A 27,495-nucleotide genomic window follows, 5' to 3' on the forward strand; every position below is an offset into this window, starting at 1 on the left:
AAAAAAAAAAAAAAAAAAAAAAAGGTAAAAAGCCCAAGAATATAGTTCAGTGTAATCTCCAGTATGACAAAAATAAAGAAAAGAAAAATTTTAATATAAACTATCTTCTTTGGCAGGTTATGCTATACTACTATAATTTAATAATGACTAACATATAGCTATAAATGTAAAACATTTATATTTTCTCCCCACCACCACATAACATTTCTTCAAGCTACATAGTTCTGAAGTCTTAAACCACGCATGGTGGCACATGCCTGTAATCCCAGCACCTGGAAGGCTGAGAAAGGAGGATAATTGCAAGCTAAAGGCCAGCCTAGGCTACAAAGTTAGACTATCTCAAAACAGAAACAACACAAGAAGTTTTGAAGTCTTGCTTTTTGTTTTTGTTTTGTTTTTGGTACCAGGGATCAAACTCAGGTCCTTGCGCTTGTGAGGAAGGCAGTAGAGCCACTGAGCTAAATCCCGGGCTTTGAAGTTTTGTTTTAACAATTTTATGATTTTGGGGGCTGGGTATTTAGCTCAGTGGTTCTTCCACCTGCCTCGCAAGCACAAGGTCCAAGTCTGATCCCTGATACCAAAAAGAAAAAAAAAATTTAAGATTTTTGGTTTGTGTGTGAGACAGAGAGAGAATATGAATTCTTAGGTAGTTTAGCAGAGAGAGAGAGAGAGAGAGAGAGAGAGAGACAGAGAGAGAGAGAGATAGGGAGAGAGACAGGGAGAGAGAAAATATGATGCTTATGTAGTTCAGGCTAGCCTTGAACTCAATATGTTACATAGACTGGCCTCAAACTCATAGTGATCCTCCTACCTCAGCCTCCCCAGCGCTGGGATTGCAGGCCACACCCTGCACAACATTTTATGATTTTTCTATACCTTATTTCTGTTACTTTTTATTGCTACAAAAGCATGTATCTCCTTGCTACTTCTAACTTGTTGAACAGTAGAACACTTTAGCCAACCTTCTTCAACCTGTTTGTAAAACAGGCTCTGGAGCCTAAAGAAGTTCTCTGGCAAATAAAGTTTTAGAAAAGATTTTACAATGTGTTCCTGTTTTTTTTTTTTTGGTACCGGGGATTGAACTCAGGTCCTTGAGTTTGCAAGGCAGGCGGAGGAACCACTGAGCTAAATCCCCAGCCCTCCTTTTTTTTTTCTTTTTTAAAAGACAGGGTCTCACTATGTAATTGAGACTGAACTGGAACTCACTATGTAGCCCAGGTTGGTCTCGAACCCACAGTGATCCTCCTGTCTCAGCCTCCCGGGGTGCTGGGATTATAATAAGCATGCGCCACCACGCCCGGCAATATGTTCTTTTTTTTTGAGACAGGGTCTCACTATCTAGTTCAGGCTGGCCTTGGACTCACTATGTAGTCCAGACTGGCCTTGAACTCATGGTAACCTTCCTGCCTCAGCCTCCCAAGTGCTGGGATTATATGTGTGCACCACCATGCTTATAGTGTAGCCTTTCTGACACAAAGTTTTTGCCTGCTCAGAGGCTTTTAAAATTTTTCTCCTCTTCTCTGTGGAAGTTGGGAATATATGATAATAAAACCTAGATGGTTTAGTTTTTGTTGGGGTCCTCAAAATTAAACCCAGGGCCTTGTGCAGGCAAATATTTTACCACTGAGCTATTCTCCCAGCTCAAACCTGGATGTTTTATTATAAATTAAAGCAGAAAAACCCATTACTTTATACCCATCAGTATAATACATCAAATAACCTTTATATTGGGATTGAACATTATTTTGTTTTACAAAATCAAAAAAACACATAAATTATGTAATTTAAACTGTGTGTGATACCACAAAGCTGTGATTCCAGCACTTTGGGAGGCTGAAGCAAGGGAACTGTACACTCTAGCCTGCCTGGGCAATTTACTGACTTAGTGAGACCCTATGACCCCCCCCCAAATATATATATAGCTAGCCAGGCATGGTAGTGGCATGCCTGTAAACTCAGCACTCAGGAGGCTGTGGCAAGAGGACTGGCTTGAGTTCAAAGTCAGCCTGAATTCAGAGTGAGACTCTCTCAAAAAACAAAAAAACAAAAAAGGTAGGGATTTAGCTCAGTGGCACTGCACCTGCCTTACAAGCTCAAGGTACTGAGTTTGATCCCTGGTTCCAAAAGCAAAACAAAACAAAAACACCAAAAAACACCCCCAAAACAAAACCCTTTATCACTTGAACTAATGATTCACTTAATGAGAATTCTATTACAAAGATAAATGTTCAGGCATTAGAGTGTCCTTAGAGAAACTAGCTTGCACTTAAGAATAGAACAGAGCCGGGTGTGTTGGCGCACACTTGTAATCCCAGCACCCAGGAGTCTGAGGCAGGAGGATCGCTGTGAGCTCGAGACCAGCCTGGGCCACATAGTGAGTTCCAGGTCAGTCTCAACTACATAGTGAGACCCTGTCTCAAAAAAAAAAAAAAAAAAAAAAAAAAGAGTAGGGCTAAGGATGTAATTCAGTAGTACAGTGCTTGCCTAGCATATAGAAGGCCCCAGGTTCATTCCCTACCACTGGGAAAATATATGAAAAGAGTGGACCAAACAAATGAAAAAAACATGTATATTATAATTTGTATCCAGAAAAACTAACTTTTAAAGTAAAAAGAAACTAACCATAAATATATACTAGCAGCTTTTATATTCAGGAGCATAATGACCTTTACCCAGGCAAATATGCAGCAAGAGAGGGAGAACAGCAGCATACAAACTAATGGAGATTTATACTCAGACAAATCAACTAAGCTTACATCCCTGCTTTGCTGTATTTCCTTATGCATGAACATTTTCTTTACAAGGCTTCTACTGAACATTTATGATAATGTACTCAAATAACTGGCTACTGGGAAAAAGATTTAGATCAATAAAGAGTCTTTTTAACTTCCCTACTATTTTCCCCAATCTTTTTCTCTTCATTTCCCCTATGCTTTCAGACAAACCTCCCTACAAACTTTTTTTGTTGTTGTTGGTACCTGGGTCCTTATGCTTGTAAGACAGGCGGCAGAACCACTGAGCTAAATCCACAGCCCTTCTACACATTTTTGAAAAGGGGGATTGTCCCTGAGGATTGAACACTGAGCTACATTCTCAGTGGCTTTTTGTTTTTTTATTTTCTGAGACAGGGTCTCACTTTGAAGTTCAGGCTGGCCCTGAACTAATTGTGTAGCTTAGGCTGGCTTTGAACTTGTGGCAATCCTCCTGCCTCTGCCTCCTGAGTGCTGGCACCATGGCTAGTTTGGTTTTTTTTTTTTTTTTCAGCTTTAACTGAGTTTATTGGTACATTTTAGGGATACAGTACAGTTACATTCATTGTTGGGATCTTGTACCTCTACATGGCAAGTCTTGATTCTCATTTTTTCCCCTTACCTCTGCCCTCCCTTCACCCCCTCCTCCCCTCCCCATCTACAAACACTTTATTTTCATCTTTTCATTCTCTCACATTTTTTTCTTTTCCCTTTTTGTTCTTCCCCTACCTATCACACCTTCCCTACACCTTTAGCTCCTTTCTTCCCATTTCTAAATGTCAGTAATCTTATTAGAATCTTATGCATTGTTGCAGATTATTCACACCAGGGAAACTATTTGGTATTTACACATGTGTGACTTATTTATTTCACTTAGGAGTATATCTTCAATATGTATCCATTTTCCTATGAATGAATCTATTCTCTCGCTCTTTATGGCTGAGTAATATTCCATTTTATAGAAAAACCACAACTTCTTTATCCAGTTTCCAACGGATGGGCAAATAGGTTGTTTCCAAGATTTAGCTATTACAAACTGTGCCGCTATAAACATGGGTGCACATACTTCTCTGTGATATGATTCTTTTAGTTCTCTTGGAAAGATACCCAACAGAGGGATGGCTGGGTCAAATGGAACCTCCAGTCCAAGCTCTTTGAGGTATCTCCATATTGATTTCCATAGTGGTTGCACTAGTCTGCACTCCCACCAACAATGGAGGAGGGTTCCTTTCTCCCCACAACCCCGCCAACATTTGTTATTGTGTGATTTCTTGATAGCAGCCATTCTTTGTGGGGTGAGGTGGAATCTCAGTGTTGTTTTCATCTGCATCTCTCGAATGACCAGTGATGTGGAACATTTTTTCATATATTTTCTTGCTGCTTTCACTTCTTTGTATGAGAAATGTCTGTTCATTTCGGATGCCCATTTTTGGATCGGGTCTTTATATTTGGGGGGACTGATTGTTTTGAGTTCTTTATATATCCTTGATAATAGTCCTTTGTCTGAGGTACAGCTGGTAAAAATTTTTTCCCACATTGTAGATTGTCTCTTAGTTCTGCTGATGGTTTCTTTTGAAGTACAGAAGCTTTTTAGTAAGATGAGATCCCAGTTGTTGATTCTATCGGCTAGTTCCTGTGATACTGAGGATTTGTTCATAAAGTCTTTTCCTATACCAATGTCTTCCAGAGTTCTGCCTAACTTACCTTCCAGCAAGTTTAATGTTTCTGTTTTAAAATTTAGATCTTTAATCCATTTGGATTTTAATTTAGTGCATGGCGAAAGATAAGGGTCTAATTTTAATCTGTGGCAGGTTGACATCCAGTTTTTCCAACACCATTTATTAAAGAGGCTATCTTTCCTCCACTGAGGATGGTCAGCTCCTTTGTCAAAGATGAGGTAGCCGAGTACATCTGCATTTGTTTTTGTGTCTTCCAGTCTGTTCCACTGATCCTCAGGCCTATTTCTTTGCCAGTTTTTTTTGAGACAAGTTCTTACTAAGTCACTAAATTACCCAAGCTAGACTGGTTCTTCTAATTTTTCTGCCTCAACATCCTAGAGTGCTGGGAATACAGCCATGTGCCATTGTGCCTGTCTCGTCTCAGAGATCTTTTCTCTTTTATTCAAAGGCACAGCAATATTAAATATGATAGAAAGTAAGGTCAAAAACAGCTATTGATTCCAGTTAATTATATGACTGTGCAGCATTAGAAGAAAGGTTTGACAACTGGAGAATACAGGGTCTCATCAAGTTGCGGAGTCTCATTATTCTGTCTCACATAACCTCCCACATAACTGGGAATACTAAAGACATGCATCACCATGCCTGACTAAATTACTAAAACAGCACGTTAAAAAAATTAAATTGGAAGTTTTCCAGAGTAAAAACCAAAAGTATTTTCTTTTTGGTGGTACTGGAGATTGAACGTAGGGAATACAGGGTCTCATCAAGTTGCGGAGTCTCATTATTCTGTCTCACATAACCTCCCACATAACTGGGAATACTAAAGACATGCATCACCATGCCTGACTAAATTACTAAAACAGCACGTTAAAAAAATTAAATTGGAAGTTTTCCAGAGTAAAAACCAAAAGTATTTTCTTTTTGGTGGTACTGGAGATTGAACGTAGGGCATTCACACTGAGCTACACTGCAAGCTCTTTTTTTTGAGACAGACTGTCATTAAAATACCCAGGTGGGACTCAAACTTGTGATACTTGTGTCAGCTTCCCAAGTGCTAGGATTCCAGGCATGTGGCCACCATACCCAGCTAGGAAAATCAAAAGTTTTATAGGACTAAAAGACCATAGCATAAAATAAAAGGACTTTTCACTGGGGATGCAGCTGTGGTGCCACACCTGCCCGGCAAGCACAAGGTCCTGAGTTTGATTCCCAGTACCAGGAAGGAAAAAAAAAGGACTTCATTTCAAAAAATTAAAAAAAAAAAAAAATATATATATATATATATATATACACACACATAATATATACATACACACACCAATTATGAATAAATTTCATGTGTTTCTTATACATTAAGGTCTGATGGATACAAACTGTCTAAATGCAAGAAAAACTTGAATCATGACCTTCAAAAATAAGGTTAAAAATACTTTGATGGTAGGGCAGGAGATTTAGCTCAGTGGCTCCCCCACCTGCCTCACAAGCTCAAGGTCCCAAATTCTATCTCCAATACCAAAAAACAAACAAAACAATAACAAAAAACCAACTTGCACTGTATAAAATGTATTCATACCCTACTTCCCAATCTATTTATAATACCTATATTTTAAATGGCAGACCAATTGATACCACAGATAAGCAATTTTGATGCATCAATGCATCTGCTCTAGAAATGATCACTTCTGGTTGCTTCCTTTAGCCAAAGAAATTAAATTCAGTTGCTAAAAAACTCATTAAACTCACTAAGTTTCTTATAAATTTAGACATAAATTAAGAAGTCCTAGAAGTTTTGGCTTAACTAATAGGTCTAAAAAAAAAGAAAGTCAGCTAAGTAATATACCCTTACATCCATAATCATTTTGCAGTTTTTGCATGGTCCAATTTGACTAAAGAGCTGGAGAATTAGAGCTTCTGTCACATCTCTGGAAAGGTTACCGACGTATCTGAAATATAAAGAAAAACAATTTACTATTTTAATTTGCTTCTTTTTAAATGGGTTTTTAAAGCTGCTTACTGGAAAATAAATTCTGCAAGTATGCAGATCTTGGCCTTAAAACTACAGTACTTGGAAAGCTTCAGAAAAGTAAGTCAACCTTTAAAATCTTTCAGATAGATATAAAACAAGTTGTTTGCAAATATATTAGAGACTTCTAATAGAGGGAAAGCTAATGTATGAGCATATGCACGTGTCCTTTAGTCAAGGTTTTACAAATTAAACCCACTGCCTGTTTAAGTTTCTAGACTTACCTCAGGAGGTAAAACTCTTAAATGAAGCATTTAAAACTTTTAAATGAGGGACAGGGATTTAGCTTGGTGGTTCCACGCATGCCTTCTAAGCGCAAAGTCCCAAGTTTGATCCTCAGTACAAAACAAACAACCTCTTAAATGAATTATTATTTAGAATATTTTATATAATCTTGGGAAGCATAATTATTTTTATTTCTATATAATTACTGAAACCATTAATTTTCTCCTAATTCTTTCAATTCATATGATTTCTCTATCACTGTCTAGTTTATGTAGACTTTGGTAATGCAATAACAAATTTTTTTTTTTTTTTTTTTTTTGGTGAAGCACAAGTATATTAGGCAAAGTACTGAGAGAAAATAGGATTTTTTTAGGGGCAGGGAGGAATTTAGCTCACTGGCATTGTGCTTGCCTTATAAGCACAAGGTCCTGAGTTCAATCCCTGGTACAAAAAAAGAAACACTAAATTCTGTAAATTTTGCCGGGCGTGGTGGCACAGGCCTATAATCCCAGCACTGGGGAGGCTGAGGCAGGAGGATTGCTGTGAGTTTGAGACCAGCCTGGGCTACATAGTGAGTTCCAGATCAGTCTCAACTACATAGGGAGACCCTGTATCAAAAAAACCAACCCCTCCCCAAAAAAAGGATTTTTTCCCCCTGGTATCAGGGATTGAACTCAGGATCTTGTACTTGTGAGGCAGGTGCAGCACGCACCACTGAGCTAAATCCTCAGCCCAAAAATCAGTAATTTAAAGTTAAAAATGAAATATTTATCCTGAGTTTTGAGTCGGAACTCCATTAACAGTGCTATCTAATGGTTTGTTAGTGAGGAAAAGCTCTCCTTTACAGAAGAATGTTAGCTAATAAACATACAAGGACAGCAGTAAAAATATATGAGCCCTAGTGGACTGACTTATGTTAAGACCACTGAGTGAAAGATTGGTGTAGAAATGTCTATTGACAAAGTTATCACGTATTTGATTATTTGACGGCAAAGGAAAACCTTACCTTATAAACAAGAGCTTTAGCTGTTGCTATTGTGACCAAGTAATCAAATTTTAAATTACTTTATAGATGGGAAATGAGAAATTATAGAATACTAATTACAGTTTCACATATAAAGTACTCACATAAAAAAGTCTAACTTAAATTTAATCATGTTTATAGGATATTGGGGGTACACAAACAATTACATAAATCCAGACATGGGACATTTTGTAAGACACTTTGGTCTCTTCAAGCAATTGTCCTCAGATGTAGTGGCACATGCATGTGATCCAAGCACTGTGGGAGGCAAAGGCAGGAGGATCACAAGTTCCAGCTGAGCCTGGCAACTTAGTGAAACCCTGTCTCAAAAAAAATAAATAAATAAAAAATTGGGTTGGGGATGTAGATCAGTGTAAAGGCCCTGGGTTCAATCCTTAGTACTGTAAAAACAAACACACACACACAAATTAAATTAATTAAATCCTGGACCTAGGGTGAAGTTCAGTATAGAATATGGGCTTAATCCCCAGCACAAGAGCTCAAAACAAAAAACAAAAAAACAAATAGAACACTAAACCCCCTAAATAATATCACTGTCCTAATTAAGAACAAAAACAGGGAAGATGTTCTTGAGTAAGATACCTAAAATTCATACTGACAGTCAAATACAATGAATAATCCTTGACTGGATCCTGGCTAGAGGAAAAAGAGCCTGGTTTTGCATACTGCTTATTAACAAATGTACAAGGAATGAGGGATAGGAAATCACCAATAAAATTCCACAAAGCCAGGCATGGTGGCTTACACCTGTAATCTCAGCATTTGGGAGGCTGAGACAGGAGGATCACAGTGAGTTCGACTCCAGTCTGGTCTGCATGGTGAATTCAAGGCCAGTTTGAATTACATAGAGACCCTGTCTCAAAAGGGGGGGGGGTAGGTGGGCTGGGGATTTAGCCCAGTTGTGCCCCTGCTTGCATCGCAAAACACAAGGTCCTGAGTTCTATCCCTGGTACCAAAAAGCAAAAAGCGTGGGGGCAAAGGCCCTGGGTTCAATCCCCAGTATCACAAAGAAACACAAAATATTTATCATACAGTTTTCGTAAGTTTCCAATGAAATGGAGGTTTTATTCTATAATCAAATTATTTCATATATTTCCCTCTAGGAAGTATACTTTAATTATTCTCTTCTATTATCTTTTTTTTGAGAGGAAGTCTCACTATGTAGCCCAGGCTGGCCTCGAACTTATGGTGCTCTTCCTGCCTTGGCTTCCTAAGTCAGCCATTTCTTCTCTTCTTGAGTGAGAAGCTGGCTTCAGAGACTTCTCACCCACAGACTATACTAAGTCACTGCATAATGGAGAAACAGTATCCTTCAAAGGTGTCAAGGTCATGAAATCTCTCCTCAGATACCAAAAGAGAGTAGAGTGCTGAAATGTAATGTGGGTATCATGTACTGGATCCTGGACTAGAAAAAGTTTTTTTGTTTGTTTTTTGAGACAGGGTCTCACTATGTAGTTGAGAATGACCTCGAACTATGTAGCCCAGGCTGGTCTTGAACTCACAGGATGCTCCTGCTCAGCCTCCCAAGTGCTGGGATTATAGGCGTGTGCCACCACGCCTGGCTGAAATAGAAAAAGTTTTAAAAGTGGGAAGCTGGGGAAGGTAGAATAAAGCCTGTTATTTACAATATTGTACTAAATGTCAATTTTTCTTTTCTTCTGTACCAGGGATTGAACTCTGGACCTTGTGCTTATGAGTCAGGCACAGTGCCACTGAGCTAAATCCCAGGCCCTTTTTTCTTTTTTAAAAAAATATATTGAGACAGTGTTTTGTTATGCTGCTTAGTCTGATCAAAACTCCTGCACTAGGGGCTGGGGATTTAGCTCAGTGGTGCTGCTGCCTGCCCCACAAGCGCAAGGTCTTGAGTTCAATCCCCAGTACCAAACCAAAGCAAAGCAAACCAAACCTCCTGAGCTCAGTATCTTCCCACCTCAGCCTCCTGAATGCTGGGGTTACAGACATGTGCCACCACATCAAGCTCCAAAGTCAATTTTTTATTTTTGATAACTGTACTATCATTGTGCAAGTGTTAACATTGAGAAACTGGGTTAAGACTATGTGAGAACGCTGTGCTAACTCCACAAATGTGTCTATTCTTACTCAACTTTCTTCCCTGTAATTCCCAGCCAAGCATGGTAATTCATGCCTATAATGCCAGTGATCTAGGAAGCTGAGGCAGGATCACAAATTCAAGACCAGCCTGGGCAACTAAGTGAGACTTTGTCTCAAAATGGGATTGGGATGTCATTTAGTGAAGGTCATAGTTCAAAATAAGGAAGGAGGGGGCCGGGGATTTAGCTCAGTGGTTCCGCCGCCTGCATTGCAAGCACGATAACGGTTCAAAAAAAAAAAAAAAAAAAATAAGGAAGGAGGAAAGGAAGGGAGGGAGGGAACAACACTGTGGCAGGTTGGTGGTGCATGCCTTAATCCCAGAGTTGGGAGGCTGAGGCAGAAGCACGAGTATCTTGACTTCAACACCATCCTGGACTATATAGAGACCCTGTCTCAAAAACCAAACACACAAGAGAAATATTGTTTGTTATTGCCTTTATATTTATTTATGTAATGGAACGTGTTATATTCTATGAGTTCTTGGAACTTTTATCAATGTGCTCTATATACAACTATCGGCTCTTCAGAGGAAGTTATACACAAAACTCAATCTCAACCTTGAACATCATTACAACAAACTACAAGTACCACATACAACAGTTTCATATTAAGGAAATCAGATGACAAAATATTTTCCTTGTGCAAATAAACAATAATAGAGACTGGACCCAGTACATTAATATTTTGCTTTTTTTACCAATACCTACCTCAAATTTTAATAAAAATCCTAACATTACTTTTCAAGTCCATTTGCTAAATAAATACTAGTTTGAGACAACCCCTCAAAGTGTAAAATCTGCATTCTTTTATACCCAAGATACTTTCAATGGAAAAATAATCTTCTTACACTACATAAAAATATTTTAGTTTAGTTTGTCCTCATTTTTATATATAAATGTTTTAGTTTTTCCACTTTGTCATACTATTCTGTTTCTAAGGCTAAGGGATTTCCTATTTGAAGTATTAAGTTTCATGCATCATGGTTTCTTTCCTTTTGAATCTCTTTCTATTTTAAGAGAAATTATCACCCTTATTTAAGAGCCTGACTCCCTGTAGAAGTTGAAAATGTCAAGTAGGTTTTGTAGGCCTCCTTGAGCTCAAGCATGTGCACATGATGTAAGCTAGGTCAGAGATATCAGTACTACTGGGCACAGCCTCCATTCCATAGAGAAGGCTTTAAAAAGTAGAGACTGAAGCCAGGAATGGTGGCACACACATGTAATTCCAGCACATGGGAGGCTGAGGCAGGAGAATCGCCTCAAGTTTGAGGCCAGCCTGGGCTACATAGTGAGTTCAGGACTGGCCTAAACTCCAAAGGGAGACTGCCTTGAAACAAAGTAGAGACTGTCGGGTATAATGATACATGTCTGCAATCTCAGCCACTTGGGAGGAAGCAGGAGACTCTCACACTCAAGTCCAACCTGGGCAACTTAGTAAAACCTGGCTTCAAAATAAAACCTCAAAAAAAAAAAGGGGTCAAGTGTGGTGGTAAACCCCTGCAATCTGAACACTCAGGAGGCTGAGGCAGGAGGATCACTGTGTTTGAGGCCAGCCTCGGCTACATAGTGAGTTCAAGACCACACTGGACTATGATGAGACCCTGTCTCAGAAAACAAAACAGCCGGGCATGGTGGTGCACACCTGTAATCCCAGCACTTGGGAGGCTGAGGCAGGAGGACTGCTGTGAGTTCGAGGCCAGCCTGGGCTATATAGTGAGTTCCAGGTCAGCCTCAACTACATAGTGAGACCCTTTCTCCCCAAAACAAACAAACAAATAAACGAAACAAAGCAAATAAATAAATAACCACTTAAAAAATATGGCAAGCCATATAGCTCACTGGGAAGAACAATTACCTAACAAGCACACATACCACAATCTACTTCAGCGGCAAGAAACAGCAAGACTCTCATGTCCAGTGCCAGGGGAAGCTGTGCCATCTCATCCTCAGTGGGTATGATAGCAGTATCCTCCTTGGGATAGCCGCTGGTTTATGATCAGGGACTAAATATTGTGATGATGCAAAATCGTGATAATTCTTTTTCATAAACATCTTCTAAAGTAAGTCCTGTAACTCTCCTGCAAATTCTGAGAGTCCACTATATTTTTAACAAATTCTTTATCCTTATTTTTCTTGATAGCTATATTTTATTTATTTAGTTAGTTAGTTATTTTGGTACTGGGGATGGAACTCAAGACCTTACGCTTAGCAAGGCAGGCGCTGGAACCACTGGGCTAAATCCCCGGCCCGATGGCTGTATTATCCTGCTGTATAAACTTGTACCAAAGCAGATTTCTTGTCTAGTTGTCTACTCACTACCAAAAAGTGTAAAATTTCATTAAATTTAGTTTTTATTTTTCAAATGTTTAATTTTTTTGATGAAGACCACTGGAGTGGAGGGTAGCACAGGGAGTCAAATCCAGGGCTTGCACATTTTTTTTTTTTTTACATTTTGAAAGGTTTCACTAAATTGCCCAGGCTGACCTAGCACTTAGAATCCTTCTGCCTTAGCCTACCAAGCAGCTGAGATTAGTGTGTGTTTCCATACCCAGCTCTGATATGTTTTTAGCTATTCCATGGGCATTTTATTAACAGAAAGAGTTTAAGTATCCTATGTTGTTATTTACTACCACACCTCTGACATCATTTATCAATCTTGTGCAGAAGTGGAAAGTAAAAATAGGAGTAGAAGAGAATCAACTATTAAGGCAGTGAACTAGATAAATGGCAGTTTGTTTCATGTTGTTAAAACAAAATAAGTGACATTGGCTCACAATTCTGGTGACTGCAAAGTCCAAACAGCATGGTACCAGCATCTGATGAGACCTCCTGGCTATATCATACCACACTGGAGAAGTGAAAAAGAAAACAGCCACATACAGAAGACACCTAGCATGTGGGTTGGTCTTTGTTTAACAATCAGCATCACAAAAACTACACCGATTCCTACCCAGGTGGCACCCCCATGATCTACCCACTTTTTAGTCCATCTCTTAAAGGTTCCACCACATCTTAGCACTGCCATAGTAAGGAACATCCTCTCAGGACACACACATTCAAACAGCACGCCTTCTTTGGGCAACTGGATAAATAGGAACATAAACTGTATGATGGTTAATACTGTATCTGGAACTGGGAATGACGATCAATGGAAGAGCACAGTGCTTAGCATCTTAGCATTGATGCCCAGCACCACATGTAAATAATAATAATGTATCAGTGTAATCTGCTTACTGGGAAGAATTGTATCATGATTGTATTATGGTTATCTAAGAGAATGTCCTTGTTCCTAGGAAATGAGCAGTATTTAAGCTTAAAATGTCATGTCTTCAAGTAAATCCTATGCTTTAGACCCCAAAACAAAATAAATAAGGCAAAGTTGGCTAATGTGCTTTTCCTTTCTTTTTTAACAGTCTTGGGAATTGAATGTAGGGCCTTTACATTGAGTTACTTCCTTGGCCCTTTTTTATTTTGAGATGGTATTGCTAAATTGCCCAGACTGGCCTCAAACTTTCAATCTACCTGCCTGGGATTATAGGTATGTGCCATCATATCTGGCTTAGCATGTATTTTTGAAGCTGATATCTAAACACTTAAAAGTATTCATTTTTATTAATTCAGCTTGAAACAAGTTACAGAGAAAATTTACAAGGCAAAATGCTAGGTTGGGCTTGTTTCCAGCCACAATCATATTAAAATGCAAAATTTGATAATGAAGTCCCTGTGAAAATGAATGAAAAGCATGAGTAAGTAGATTTTAAACTAATAATAACAGCAAGGTATTTTTTTTGTTTTGTTTAAATATTGTCTAGAATGCTGCCCAGAACATCGCTGGTATGCTGTAAATATGTGTTAGCAATAACTGCAGAATCCTCAGAATGACTTTAGAACATTTGCAATTTGCTACAAAAGCATGTCATTTTTTCCTGAGTTATTAAACTGCAGGGGGAAAAATTAGGCATGTATTTTCCTAATTAAGAAACTGCAGAATGGTAAGTGCATGTACATATGCTATCTATCACATCCTAACCTCACTGCCATTAAACAATTGTCCATTCTTCACAAATGACAGACAACCTTTCAACTGTGGTGATACAGCTGAAATCCCCTTATTAAGTAGACCCTCTTTCATTTGCAGAGAAGACCATACATACAAAATAGGTTTGAACAAATGTATCTAATACATATTTGCAGATCTCAAGGGTTATCAATGTTCTCAAAACTTTTTTTTTTACTTCTATTTTGCAACAAACGTTTTCTTTTTTTCTGAGATAGGGTCTCACTACATAGTCCAGGCTGGCTTTGAACTCTTAGTGATCCTCCTGCCTCAACCTCCTGAGTACTGGCATATGCCACCATGCCCAGCTCAACAAATATTTTAGGTGACTGATATTATACACTTGCAAGTAGACCCACTTATTGTTGATGTCACTGTCACATGGTGCAACCATTGCTAATCCCCGTTGCTAGATTTTAAAAAACATATCCAAAATCCAATCATCTATCACTTCTGCCAGCACTGAGTTATAAGCCATCCTCTGTCCTTTGCCTGGACTGGCTTCCTGGTTAGTCTATTTGATTTTGCCCTTTTAATGGTTAAGACATATCACTCTCCTGCTTGTGATTTTTATCATCCTTCAGATAAAAGACAGTCTCGTCATACATGGCAAGATGACCTTCTAACTTTCCCTTGAACCCTGCTCCCCCATTCTAACCAATCTTCTCCTCTTTACTCTCTTCAGACAACCCAATAAGCATGGCACAAGATGGGCCACTGGCTCTTTCAAGAAAGCTCCTCCTTCATATATATGCAGAGCTTTCCTCATCAATTTTCTGCCGAAATGTTACTTATCAAAGAGTAATTTTACTATTCTTTATAAAGTAAGGTCCAACCCATCCTCTCTACCGGCATTATTTCTCTATAGCGTTTATCAACATCCGATATAGCTTTTTTTCGTACTGGGGATTGAACTCGGGTCCTTGCACTTGCAAGGCAGGCGGCTCTGAGCTAAACCCCCAGCTCCTTGATATAACTATTAATGTAAGTTTTTTAAATGACCTGTTGTACCACAGGTTCAGCAATGATAGAACAATGATACTCATGGAATATGCTCTCAAGTATTACTGAATGAATGTGATGTTTCTTTTCTTTTCCTTTTTTTTTTTTGGCAGTGCTGGGGATTGAACCCAGGGGTGATCTACCATTGGGTAACATCCCCAGCCCTTTTCATTTTTGAGAAAAGTTCTTGCTAGGTTATCCAGGTTGGTCTTGAACTTGTGCTTCTCCTTTCCTCAGCCTCCTGAGTAGGATTAGAGATACGTACCACTGCTTCTGGTTCATATATCCTTAATTCGTTATAATTACTTGGAAACATTATCCAATATTCAAATATCTTATTTTAGTTCACATTAACTTCAACCTTATCCCCCAGCACACCCAGCAATCCAATCTCCAGTTAAGAAAGAACAATGACATTCAACTCAATACAAAATAGATGGTATTTCAAACAGTGTACAAGACCAAAGGTATTTGGAGAGGAGAGAAGGTGGACCATAAGATGAAATATACATGGAGTGATGGAAAAGTAAGGCTTACTTTAGTATATATAGCAATTATTCAACAGCAGGCTTTAAAGTTGCTCTGTAATTTACAGACCTACATTTTCAGCAAACAAGAAAGCTACACAATAACCATACACTTACCTCTAAGACAGTATTCATATACATGTTTTTGTTTTTTGAAATAAAGTCTTGCTATGTAGTCCAGGATGGACTCAAATTCACAGCAACCTTCCTGCCTCAGCCTCCAAGTGCTGAGATTACAGGCATTCACTACTATGACTGGCTTTATATGCATTTGAAAGTAATCACACTAATGTGCCTGGATCTGAGGGAATTAACATCCATCAACTAACATCAACTTTTTTAGTTTAGTGTGCAGCTTTTAATTCACAAATCAAATATTTTTAAAGTGACCAAGGCCAAATCAGATTCACCATACGCAGTTTTATTTTTTCATTTAGACAATTTCAAATTTATACACGAGAATAGTTGTATACATCATTCATCCACTCACTACAAATGTTTGAACTTATTAATTGTATCTTGAATACTTTTCAAAAATAATCTTGAAGGGGCTGGGGATTTAGCTTAGTGGTTCTGTCACTTGCCTTGCAAGCACAAGGTCCCAAGTTCAATCCCCAGTACCAAAAAAAATCTTGAAGTATAACTTTTTAAAAAATGGTAGCCAGGTTTTATTAAAGGCAGGAAAAGAAACAGGCTGAGTCTGGCCAAGTGTAAGAAGGAAAAGAAGTATACCCCTAAGGTGTGAGGGCAGGCCACCCTGGAAGAGTGAACACAGTAGCCTCGAAGTATAAACTTTAAGAAAAGTTTCCTACAATGTCTCTGAAGTACTACCTACAAGAAAGCTCAGCGGGCCTTGTTCAGTACTGGCAATCTCTAACTGAACAAGGTGCTGCTCAACACTGAGATGTAGCAAATCTCTGAGCCATTTAGGAAAACTGGTGATACTAAAATTCAGCCTATTTTATTCTCAACGTTGAGTAAAATCTTGTTTCATTTCCACAAACTATACTAGATTTTCAAATGAATTTACTGATCATCAGAAACCAAACATTGTGCTAAGCACAAATTAAAAAGCTCTGACTTCCAGAGTCTTTAAAGCAAACTTAACAGTAAAAATACTGCTGAGAAAACTTATGAGAGTGGAACCTATCCTCAATCAAGAGGAGCCTGACAAGAAGAATGGGGCTTTTGGCTGAGGGATGGGACAGGAGAAGGTAATAGGCAATTCTAGATCATGGGCTAGTTTAGGGAGGAAAAAACAAAACAAAACAAAAAAACCCAAAAAGCTTAAGGTGTTTCAGTAAGGAGTACAAAGCAAAATTATTCAGTGTTGCATTAAAAGCCAGGGACTGTAGAGTTGCAAGATAAAGATCAAATATGTATGAGAGTGGGTTAGTCAAACTCTGAGCTTAACCTTTCCTTTGCTACTAAAGAGAATAGAATTCTAGTGAGGATTAAATGAACATGTAGGATACTTAACGCAGACCCTGGCACATATTAAACATTCAACTACGAATGACAACTCCATTATCATTATTATCATTATTAATTATTATTGTTATTTTGGTTTTTTGAGACAGGGTCTCACTATGTAATTGAGACTGACTTGGAACTCACTATAATAGCCCAGGCTGGTCTCAAACTCACAGCCATCCTCCTGCCTAAGCCTCCTGAGTGCTAGGATTAGAGGCGTGTGCCATCATGCCCAGCACAACTCCATTATTTTTCCTGCCAAAGGCTAGTCCCTTTTCTACAAACTAGTACTATTTAACTACTTGTTCTTGTAGACTGGCCTGAGAATACTGAGTTGTCTTCGCTATCTGATATTTCAAATCAATGTACCACAAAGGTTAAGTTTCCACATATTTCTGGCAGTTTCTGAAATTACAAAAATTTCAAAGTAAGAATTTTAAATGTAAAGACATTATAAAACGAGTAGGGCTTAATCCAATATGCTGTTATCACACCTCCAGCCATGGTGCAAGAGGAAAATAAAGTACCTATGAACATCAGGAACCTAAATTTTTTAGGGAGTAATCAGCTAAAAAGATACAATCTTTCCAAAAACAAACTTTGCATCCTTATTAAAAAGATATTAAGCCGGGCATGGCGGCACACGCCTGTAATCCCAGCACTCAGGAGGATGAGGCAGGAGGATCCTGTGAGTTTGAGACCAGCCTGGGCTACACAGTGAATGCGGGTCAGTCTCAACTACATAGTGAGACCCTGTCTCAAGCCCCCACAAAAAGGATACTCAAAGGTAACTAACTGATTATCAAGTAAAATAGCAAAGTATTTAATCTACTAAGAAAACAAGTGTAACTACAGTTCCCATATACATTACAAATATTAACTTAAAAACATTTGGAGATGAAAAATACGTGTATTTAAATATGTAGAGAATTGGAAAAAGAAACCTAAGACTGCATTTTTAATGCATAGTTTCCTCAAACTGCCACTATTTCAAGAATAAAGAACAAAAGCTACATCAATAGACTGAAATGTTAACGATTTGAGAGGGCATATTAAATCTGGTTCACTACCGTAACCACTTTACCATCTGTACGCATCCCGTAACAAGCATCATGTTGCAAATTTCAAATACACGAAATAACATTTTTAAAGCAAATAAAAACACATTTAGCCTTCCCTTTTTTCTTCTGGAAGAAATGCAACAATGGGAAGATCACGTCATCTAGTGATACAGTACTATGAAAAACAAAGAATACAGTAGGGGAAGCTGCAAAACAAAGGCACCCCACGCTCAGATTATTTAACACTAGTAAAAATGTTAAAGACTTGATTAAACACCTTAAAGTATATATTAACTGTTGTTTCATATAAACTGCCTGCTTGATCAGTAAGTAACATGTTAATCATGAGAGTAGTAGGCGACTATAAGCCTGTATTAAATCCACTTCCCCTCAGTACATTTATTCGTCTGGGTGAGGTTTCATTTTAAAAAAGCAGTTTGAAAATCCTTGGGGAGTCCGGTTAGGCTTTTTGGTCGAGGGTCGGGGGTGCTACAGAAGGAAAGCCAAGGTGAGGATAAGGAAAGATGGCTTTTTTTCCAGCTGGCAAATATGAGAATAAAGTTTACCTCAGTCTCAAGGGGGAGAAAATTCCTATCATAGCAAAGAAAATGAAAGGAAGAGTTGCAGGAGGAAATCAAATAAAAGCTAAAACTAAAGAGTTGGGGAGGCGGTAAGAGCGTGAGACAGAAAGAAGCTTCGCCGAGTTCTAAAAAAATGGTTTGAATGAAAAAGTCTTTTCCAGGTCTAAGGACCTCAGCGGGCCTGTGGCGACGCCAAAGGCCACGCAGCGGTGCAGTTACGGTGCAGGGATTAATTCTGAGGGCTGAGCCCCTCTCCCTCCATCTGTCCTCTCAGCCCGGGTCTCGGCTCTAAGCATCCAGATGTGTGTTAAGGAGAGGAACCACGATATCGCGGCGTCCACGGAGAACAATAGGCTGGGGAGCGGCGCAGGGCCGAGGCCTGCCTCCGGGACGACCACCATCCCGCCTCCCTCTTAGCTGCTCCAGACTCACAGAGTCTTGGGCATCTCGTCCTCCATGCTGCTGCTGTTGCGGGGGCGCCTCTTGGTCCAGCTCTCTTCTTTTCACTATCTCCCAAATCGTTTGAGCGGTTATGGCTGCTTAATAGCGGGATTTCGCGGCTGACCGGAGGTTACTCCGCCTTCTTCGTCGGCGGCAATTACACCTAAACGCCCGGCCCAGCGCTAACAATGAAGCCCCGATCCAAGATGGCGGCGAGCCGGGTGCCCTGGAGCGGCTAGAGAAGTGACCTGGGCCGCGCAGGCGCACAGTAAATTAGTGTTTAACCTCGCGGTCGCCAGGCTACACCTCAATCCATAGGTTCACTTGTTGCGCAGTCGCTCTTTCCCTCGAAAGTGGGGACTGCTCAGACAGCGCAGGCGCAGTTAACTATTTCAGGACCTGGAGTAAAATTCCTTCAGCTGCATACACAAATGTTTCAATAATGAGCCATAATGAAATAGAAATATGTAAAGGAATTGGGGAACCCAAGCATTCGCAAAGAAGAAGAGATTTAAAATTCTTCAGTTAAAAAAAAGGAACGTAAAAGAGAGATGCGCCGCCCGGGAATCGAACCCGGGTCGCAAGAATGGGAATCTTGCATGATACCACTACACCAGCGGCGCTCCTGGGTACAATCGCTGTTAAAGTCTCTTAGGAGTACATGTACGTACAAGTTACTGCTTGAAGAGTTCATATTTGTTTATTCATTAAAAATAAAAACTTGACAGTTTATAATCTGCTTTCCTTCATTCTTATTAGAAAAGATTTGTATTCTCAATGCAACTGAAGTGTTTCTACCTTTCTGTATAAAAAATATCTCAAGCCCCCCCGCCCTTAAAAAAGGGTTTCAGTGAGAAAAATCTTGCCTTGTTGATGCTAACCAATTTTTAGAGAGCTGGAAAAATATTCTCAGACCTTGGATTTTTCTTTATATTTGTATATCTTTGGTATACTGAATGTACATTTAAAAGCATTTAAGAAATAGTTACTACTGTAGGTTGGTCACATGAATCTTAGGGGATATATAAACTTTAGCCTTCTCTTAGGAGACAGAATTAGGACTCTAAAATGTGGGTCAGTGTACTCACTGTGCATTTCATACTGCATTTTATAAATTGCATGAAATATGGTTTTTGGGTTTTGTTGTTTGGTTTGGTTTGGTTTTTTGAGACAGGTCTCACTATGTAGTTGAGACTGACCTGGAACTCACTATGTAGCCCAGGCTGATCTCGAACTCACAGCGATCCTCCTGCCTCAGCCTCCCGTGCTGGGATTACAGGTGTGCACCACCAGACCCGCCTATATAGAGGTCTTTGTATGTCTGTAATATTAATCACAATTCTGTTGTAATTTTCTTTTCTCTTTTTTAGACAAATTCTCACTATGTAGTTCTGGCTGGCCTTGAACTCACTATGCAGACTAGGGTGGTCTTGAACTCTCAGTAATCCTCCAGTCTCAGCTTCCTGAGTGGTGGGATTACAGGTGTGTGCCACCACCACATCTGGCTATTTTTACTTTTTAAATTCTACACTTTTTCTGGGAGTGATGGCGGATGCCTGTAATCCCACCATTCTGGAGCCTGAGGCAGGAGAATGTTGACAAATTTGAGGCCAGCCTGGACCCCATAGCGAGTTCAAGGCTACCCTGAACTGTGTAGCATGACCCTGTCTTTAAAAAACCAAGAAGAAATCCAGGGATTAAGCTCAGCGGTTCGGTGGCCTGCCTCGAAAGCGCAAGGACCCGAGTTTAACCCCCCCCAACCAAAAAAGCCAAGAAGATAAATAAATAAGTAAATTCTATTCTTTGCCACCTGAAAATGATTAGGTTTTATGTAGTCAAATAGATTTCTCTTTTCTGATACTGTTGATATTATTTCTGAATTATCTGTCTTAAGGAATAAATATCATTCAGACATTAGCCACCCATCACAATGCCCGACTAGTTCTTTGTTGCCTGCTGCAAGCTAATACTAAACCCAAGGTCTGCAGACAGTTGTTCTGCTTGTAGATGGCTCTATGCTGAAATTTGAAGAGGTGGCAATACTGTAATGAGTCATGCTCTGCACTGGGAGTTCTGGGAGAGCTGCAGCCTGCTTGTCGGGTACTTGCATCTGAGACAGCTTTATCTATCCCAGCTCTGATGCACCGGTTACCCCCAGCATTCATTCCCTGGGATCAACCAAGATGGGGCTGCTGGAGCCACAAGAAAAAACAGAAAGAAAATATAAGTATCAGTTAGACTGTTTGGAAAAAGAAAAAAGTGAGATAGGAGGTAAGAGTTATGAGAACAATTTTCTTCAAGGTAGTTTCAAAGAAGAAAATTAATTGAGCAACGACAGAATTTTGAGTGTATGTTCTCAAAGATAAAGCAGTATGGTAAGTTAGTAAGGACATATAATATATTGTTGCAATGGGGGAAATTCCAATGTGAAATGAACTCAACATTTGTACAAGTGCAAAGATGACTGGACCTTTTATCTATTCATCATTACTGGTATGTGTTTGTAGTACATAATGATTACATTCGTCATGGCATGACTGGACATTTTAAAGGGAAAAATGAGGCAATAGAGAAGAAGTGAGGAGAGCATCACTTAGAGTCAGGACATTGAAAAATAAAAAGCAGGAAGTAAAAGTTGGTCCATGTGCAACCGTCTGTATTTGTTGACTAACTCTTAATTGGGTCTGTTAACTGACTTCAAATTACCCTCTTAACTTCCCATAGAGGTGAGATATAAGATCTATCTTCAAGTTGGGTGTGGTGACACACACCTGTAATCCCAGCATTTGGGAGGCTGAGGCAGGAGGATTGCTGTGAGTTTGAGACCAGCCTAGGCTACGTGGTGAGTTCCAGGTCAGCCTCAATCACATAGACAGACCATGTCTCAAAAAACCAAACCAACTTCATATGTTGGTTGGGACAACAATAAATTTTTGGCAGTTTTATCTCAGGCAGTTACTTTCAGAGAGAGCACAAACACGTTAAAGCTTTGTGTATTCTTGTTTGTTTGTTTGTTTGTTTGTTTTTTTCTGAAAACAAGTTCTGGCTGTGTAGTTCAGGCTGGCTTTGAGTTCACTATGAAGCCCAGGCTGACCTCAAATTTAATGTGATCCTCCTGCCTCAGCTTCCTGAGTGCTGGGATTACAGGCATGCACCACCATGCCTGGCAAGCTTTGTGTAATTCTCCATAGGCCAGAGTTTTGCCCTAGTGAAGGCTCAGAGGACCGTAGCTGGAGTTTGGGCAGGAGCCAACGATATTCACTGTGTCTTTCTAAAAAGTGACTTTTTTGGATAACATCCATTTGACTAAATGTTTGTTATATTACCTTTTTTTTTTTTTTTTTTTTTTGAGACAGGGTCTTATAGTTCAGGCTGTCCTTGTACTCACTATGTAGCCCAGGCTGGCCTCAAACAGCAGTGTGACACCATACCTAGCTTACTTTATAATTATACTTCATATATATGCTAACATTTTTCCTCATGATTTCTTAACTCCTTTTGATTTTTACTGGCACTGTTATTTTGAAAAAGCAAGGGTGAAGAATGAGAAAGCCTTGCACCTACCATTTTGCAAATATTTTAAAGTATTTCATTGAAAGTTCTTCCTTGTTCAATAAATTCTTTGACAAGTTTTCAGTATCAGAAATCAATTTTATTTTATTATTATTTTTTGAGGGGGTTTGAGACAGGGTCTCACCATGTAGTTGAGGCTGACCTGGAACTCACTATGTAGCCCAGGCTGGTCTTGAACTTACTGTGATCCTCCTCCTCAGCCTCCCAAGTGCTGGGATTACGGCATGCACCACCATGCAGGGCAGAAGTCAGTTTTATTTTTTTGTTGTTGTTTGTTTTTTTGAGACACGGTCTCACTATGTAGTTGAGACTGAACTGGAACTCACTATGTAGCTCAGGTTCGTCTCAAACTCACAGGGATCCTCCTGCCTCAGCCTCCCGAGTGCTGGGATTACAGGTGTGCACAATCATGCCCAGTTTAGAAGTCAGTTTTAAATATGACCCTTGGGTCAAATGTCAGTAACATGGCCAATTTTAGTCATCCAGCAAGTATTTATTGAGGGCCTTTTATAGTTAATACAAGGTTTTATGTGCATAATATAGTTAATATAAGGTATTACGGGCATAATATAGTTGGAATGGAGACCCAAAACCATGGTTTAATTTTTTTGTCATTTCTAGATGTAAGTGAAAAGAGACTTAATATCCTTATTTTTGTTAAGTAGAAGTGTTTATTTCTGGAAGCATTTGCATCTTCATCCATAAAATCTTCATACCGCCCCTTCTCATTGTGTTTCTTTGTTCTCTAGGTAGCCCTTTAAATATGTCTAGTATTTTTTTGTTTGTTTCCTCTTTCCCAACATCATATCTACATGGCTCACTCCCTCACTTCCTACAAATTTTTGCTCAAAGACCACTTACTCAATGAGGCCTACCTTGACCATCTTTATCTATCAATCTGTCTATCTATCATCTATCTATCTATCTATCTATCTATCCATCTATCTATCTTTCCATCCATCCATTTATCTGGAAAACTAAAGAATCACACTAAATGAGGTGCATGCCTGTAATCCCAGCACTTGGGAGGCTGAGGCAGGAGGATCACCAAGAATTCAAAAGGCCAGCCTGGGCTACACAAGAAGTTCAACTGTATTTTCTTCAGTTTCAGCTTGCTCAGTACAGGGCTGGAATCCTGCAACTTTTCACCCTCTCTTCTCAATATGTCTTTTTTTTGCTCTTCTGCAATCAAGTCTGCTATCAAATGATTCTCAATAATTTCTTCAACAGAAGTGATGGGCATCCTTTAAATTTAATATCCTCCTAATAATGGCATTGATTTCACCGGAGTAACCATATGGAATTGGCCTGATTTGCCTTCTCTGATTTTCCTAGTTCTTTTTGGTTAAAAGCTGTAAATGGAGACATTAATGTGCACAATTCATTTTTTAAAGCAAAACATTTATTGGTACATTTCAGATATACATAATGATAATGCTCATAAGGAATTTGCACCTGTACATGATATATCCTGCCTCTTAATTTGCACAATTCATACAGCAAACAACTCCGTGACCAGATGTCTGATTCTCCTTATAGGACATGTAATTCATTCATTCAGGAGACACATAATAAGGTGTGCTAACAAATATTTTTGCAACAATCACAGCAGAGTTTAATATCCTAGCTAGCCCAAAGCCTCCAAGTTTGATGCTTTGATTGCCAACCTGGAAAGCATTTGCTCTTTTCAGACCCTGATGCAGCATAGTATGACCGCCATCACTTCATCTGTGATATTCCTCAGGGCCAGCATACACTGAGTCATAGCTAGAAGAATAAACTCTTCATCTAAATATTGTCCTTCCTTGGTTCCCTTATAGTAGCCAGGTCCCCTCCTTCCAAATGTTCCACTACAATGAATAGTGTTGTGTCACTGTGGTCAATAATGGGATCATAGTAACACTTTCAGATGTTTCCATGTTTGGATATTTCAGTTCATGAAGGGAATTCACCTCAGAGATAGACATTTGTTTCTTAGCTTCCATGATAGAGCTAAATTCTTTCCAAACTAATTGGCTTTTCAGTCCATAGCTGGCTGGCTCTAAGGCAGGAAGCAATAGTGAAAGGGCCTGGGGGAAGCTGCTGGCCTCATGGAGGTCCGGAAGCAGAAAGATACCAGTGTATTTAAAATTACAGTTCATTCAGACATTTCTCATACAAAGAAGTGAAAGCAGCAAGAAAATATATGAAAAAATGTTCCACATCACTGGTCATTCGAGAGATGCAGATGAAAACAACACTGAGATTCCACCTCACCCCACAAAGAATGGCTGCTATCAAGAAATCACACAATAACAAATGTTGGCGGGGTTGTGGGGAGAAAGGAACCCTCCTCCATTGTTGGTGGGAGTGCAGACTAGTGCAACCACTATGGAAATCAATATGGAGATACCTCAAAGAGCTTGGACTGGAGGTTCCATTTGACCCAGCCATCCCTCTGTTGGGTATCTTTCCAAGAGAACTAAAAGAATCATATCACAGAGAAGTATGTGCACCCATGTTTATAGCGGCACAGTTTGTAATAGCTAAATCTTGGAAACAACCTATTTGCCCATCCGTTGGAAACTGGATAAAGAAGTTGTGGTTTTTCTATAAAATGGAATATTACTCAGCCATAAAGAGCGAGAGAATAGATTCATTCATAGGAAAATGGATACATATTGAAGATATACTCCTAAGTGAAATAAATAAGTCCCACATGTGTAAATACCAAATAGTTTCCCTGGTGTGAATATTCTGCAACAATGCATAAGATTCTAATAAGATTACTGACATTTAGAAATGGGAGGAAAGGAGCTAAAGGTGTAGGGAAGGTGTGATACGTAGGGGAAGAACAAAAAGGGAAAAGAAAAAAATGTGAGAGAATGAAAAGATGAAAATAAAGTGTTTGTAGATGGGGAGGGGAGGAGGGGGTGAAGGGAGGGCAGAGGTAAGGGGAAAAAAATGAGAATCAAGACTTGCCATGTAAAGGTACATGATCCCAACAATGAATGTAACTGTACTGTATCCCTAAATGTACCAATAAACTCAATAAAAAAAAAAATAAAATTACAGTTCATTTTCCATTCTTCTCACCTCATGTACTACACTACATCATTTACCCATTTATTCTAATCATCATCTCTTTCCCTCTCTCCACCCTCTCCATTAGAATATCAGCTGTTTTAGAGTATTTATTTATTGATCAGTTTTTTTTTCTTCCAGTAACAGGGATTGAACTCAGGACCTTGTATTTGCAAGGCAGGTGGGGTGCCACTGAGCTAAATCCCTGGCTTGATTGGTTAGTTTTTTGAGACATGGTCTTGCTATGTAGTTCAGGCTGGCCTTGAACTCACTGTGTTTCCAGGCTGGTCCTGAAGTCATGGTGATATTCCTCCCTCAGCCTCCTGAATGTTGTTGAGATTACAGGCATGTGCCATCATGCTGGCAATTTAAAAAATCTGATTTTTAACAAGCACATAGACCATTGCCTGTCACTTAGACTGAACTCTAATATTTGTTCAGTGAATGTAAAAAAATTTTTTTTTTTTGCTCTGGATTTTCTACTTTGTGTTTCCAAGTTGAACCTTTCTTTGTACTCAACTAAGTTTTGTTCCATTTCCACTTCTCTTTAGTCACATTTAGTAGTTACTTTTCTTACTTTCTTTGGGTAAGAGTATTGTAATTTCAGAAGTGGGATCATGCTACCTCATCACTCACCCACTAGCTTTTCTCAACTAATAATATCAGGACAACAGTTATAGGCCAGGCATTCTTTTTTATGTATGCATGACATTTTACCATATAGCATCAGTATACAGAGTATATAATAGTCTGCATTCTTGGATGGGACAGACCCCTGTAAGAAAAGACTAACGAGAGAAAAACAAAGTCAAGCTTAATAATTTGCATTTCATGTGTGCATGGAGGATACCTCCTCCCCCCCAAATGAATAAGTCTTGAAAAGGTGGCTTCAAATTCAGGGTTATACAGAAACAAAGAGCAGTACATTTTTAGAGGCGTGAGAAGACAAAGAAAAAGGATTTTGAGTCTACTGTAGGGATGGCAAATTGTGGGAGGGCAAATAAAGGATAGAGAAAAGGTCTTTGGTAAAGTTTGTCATAGATTCTTCTGATCCTGGCAGATTAAAGTCTGTTAAAGGACAAAATTACAACAAATTTAAATCTCAGTCAACTTTCGTTGTTGTTGTTGTGCATGTGCATGGAGAATCAAACCTAGGTCCTCAAGCATGCTAGGCAAACACTTCACCACTGAGCTGTGTACCCAAAGACCCTTGACTCATGTTTAGGAAACACCATTATATTAAGTAGCATGTTTCTGTGAGTTGAAGAGTGGAGGTTGGCTGTATAGGCAGAAAGGGCTGAAGAAAGCAGAAACAGAACAAAAAGTGGATTGGACTTTTTAGTTACTAAGCAGAGGAAACTTCCATAGTGTCTGCGAAAACTCACTTGTCTGGAGATTTGGCCATTGTGTATCTCTCCTGATTTTTTGGGAGGTCACATAGCTTAGTTTCAGGGTGGTGGTAAGGAACTTCACCATGAGTGGCTCCATTTTCCTGCTGCATTTAGTGCACCTGCTCAGTCTAAAACAATAGTTTACTATAAATTGCATTTAAGAGATCTAAATTGTATTCATCGATTAATTCTTGTCCTCCTAGATAGAAAGGAGCGGGGAGAGACACTTCGTTTTTGTAAATTTATGCTATGCTTTTGGGAAAATGGGGAAGAGCAGAGAGCTTTTCTTGTATCCACATCTTCTCAGTTATTTCAGTTCGAAATAATTCTCACAGTAGAGGCATATTTTGGGGTAGCACATTCTGGTCTCCTATAGGCACACTACTTTTATTCTTGTCCATCGCTATATTCCGCTCCCTTTTGCACCGCCAAATCCTCAGTCTCCTTCATTTTCTTTTCATCTCGCACCATGCACCCGTTCATCTCGCGC

At 39.2% G+C, this 27,495-nt stretch overlaps 1 protein-coding gene, 1 non-coding gene and 1 pseudogene across 7 annotated transcripts in view; all 3 read right to left on the reverse strand.

Moving 5' to 3' along the window:
• The window catches only part of Tia1 (TIA1 cytotoxic granule associated RNA binding protein), a 35,155-nt gene extending 15,847 nt beyond the window's left edge, over window positions 1–19,308 (reverse strand). For 2 of the 6 annotated variants that reach the window (XM_033764607.1, XM_010609656.3), the window contains exons 1-2: window positions 18,970–19,301; window positions 6,279–6,375 (exon numbers count right to left, since the gene is read on the reverse strand). In XM_033764607.1, the coding sequence (XP_033620498.1) occupies window positions 6,279–6,375; window positions 18,970–18,995 (123 nt within the window). In that variant the 5' untranslated portion in view covers window positions 18,996–19,301. Of the gene's footprint in view, window positions 1–6,278; window positions 6,376–18,969 lie in introns of all 6 variants that reach the window. The other 4 variants (XM_010609657.3, XM_010609655.3, XR_004517526.1 and 1 more) reach the window with 3 other exon arrangements.
• LOC109117591 lies at window positions 19,078–25,782 on the reverse strand (annotated as a pseudogene).
• Trnag-ccc lies at window positions 19,531–19,601 on the reverse strand. Its single transcript has one exon. It is a non-coding gene; the product is annotated as a tRNA-Gly (tRNA).
• Window positions 25,783–27,495: the final 1,713 nt, after the last annotated feature.

This window comes from Fukomys damarensis, unplaced genomic scaffold (assembly GCF_012274545.1).
Source record: "Fukomys damarensis isolate Sample0158 unplaced genomic scaffold, DMR_v1.0_HiC HiC_scaffold_2, whole genome shotgun sequence".
Lineage (NCBI taxonomy): Eukaryota > Metazoa > Chordata > Mammalia > Rodentia > Bathyergidae > Fukomys > Fukomys damarensis.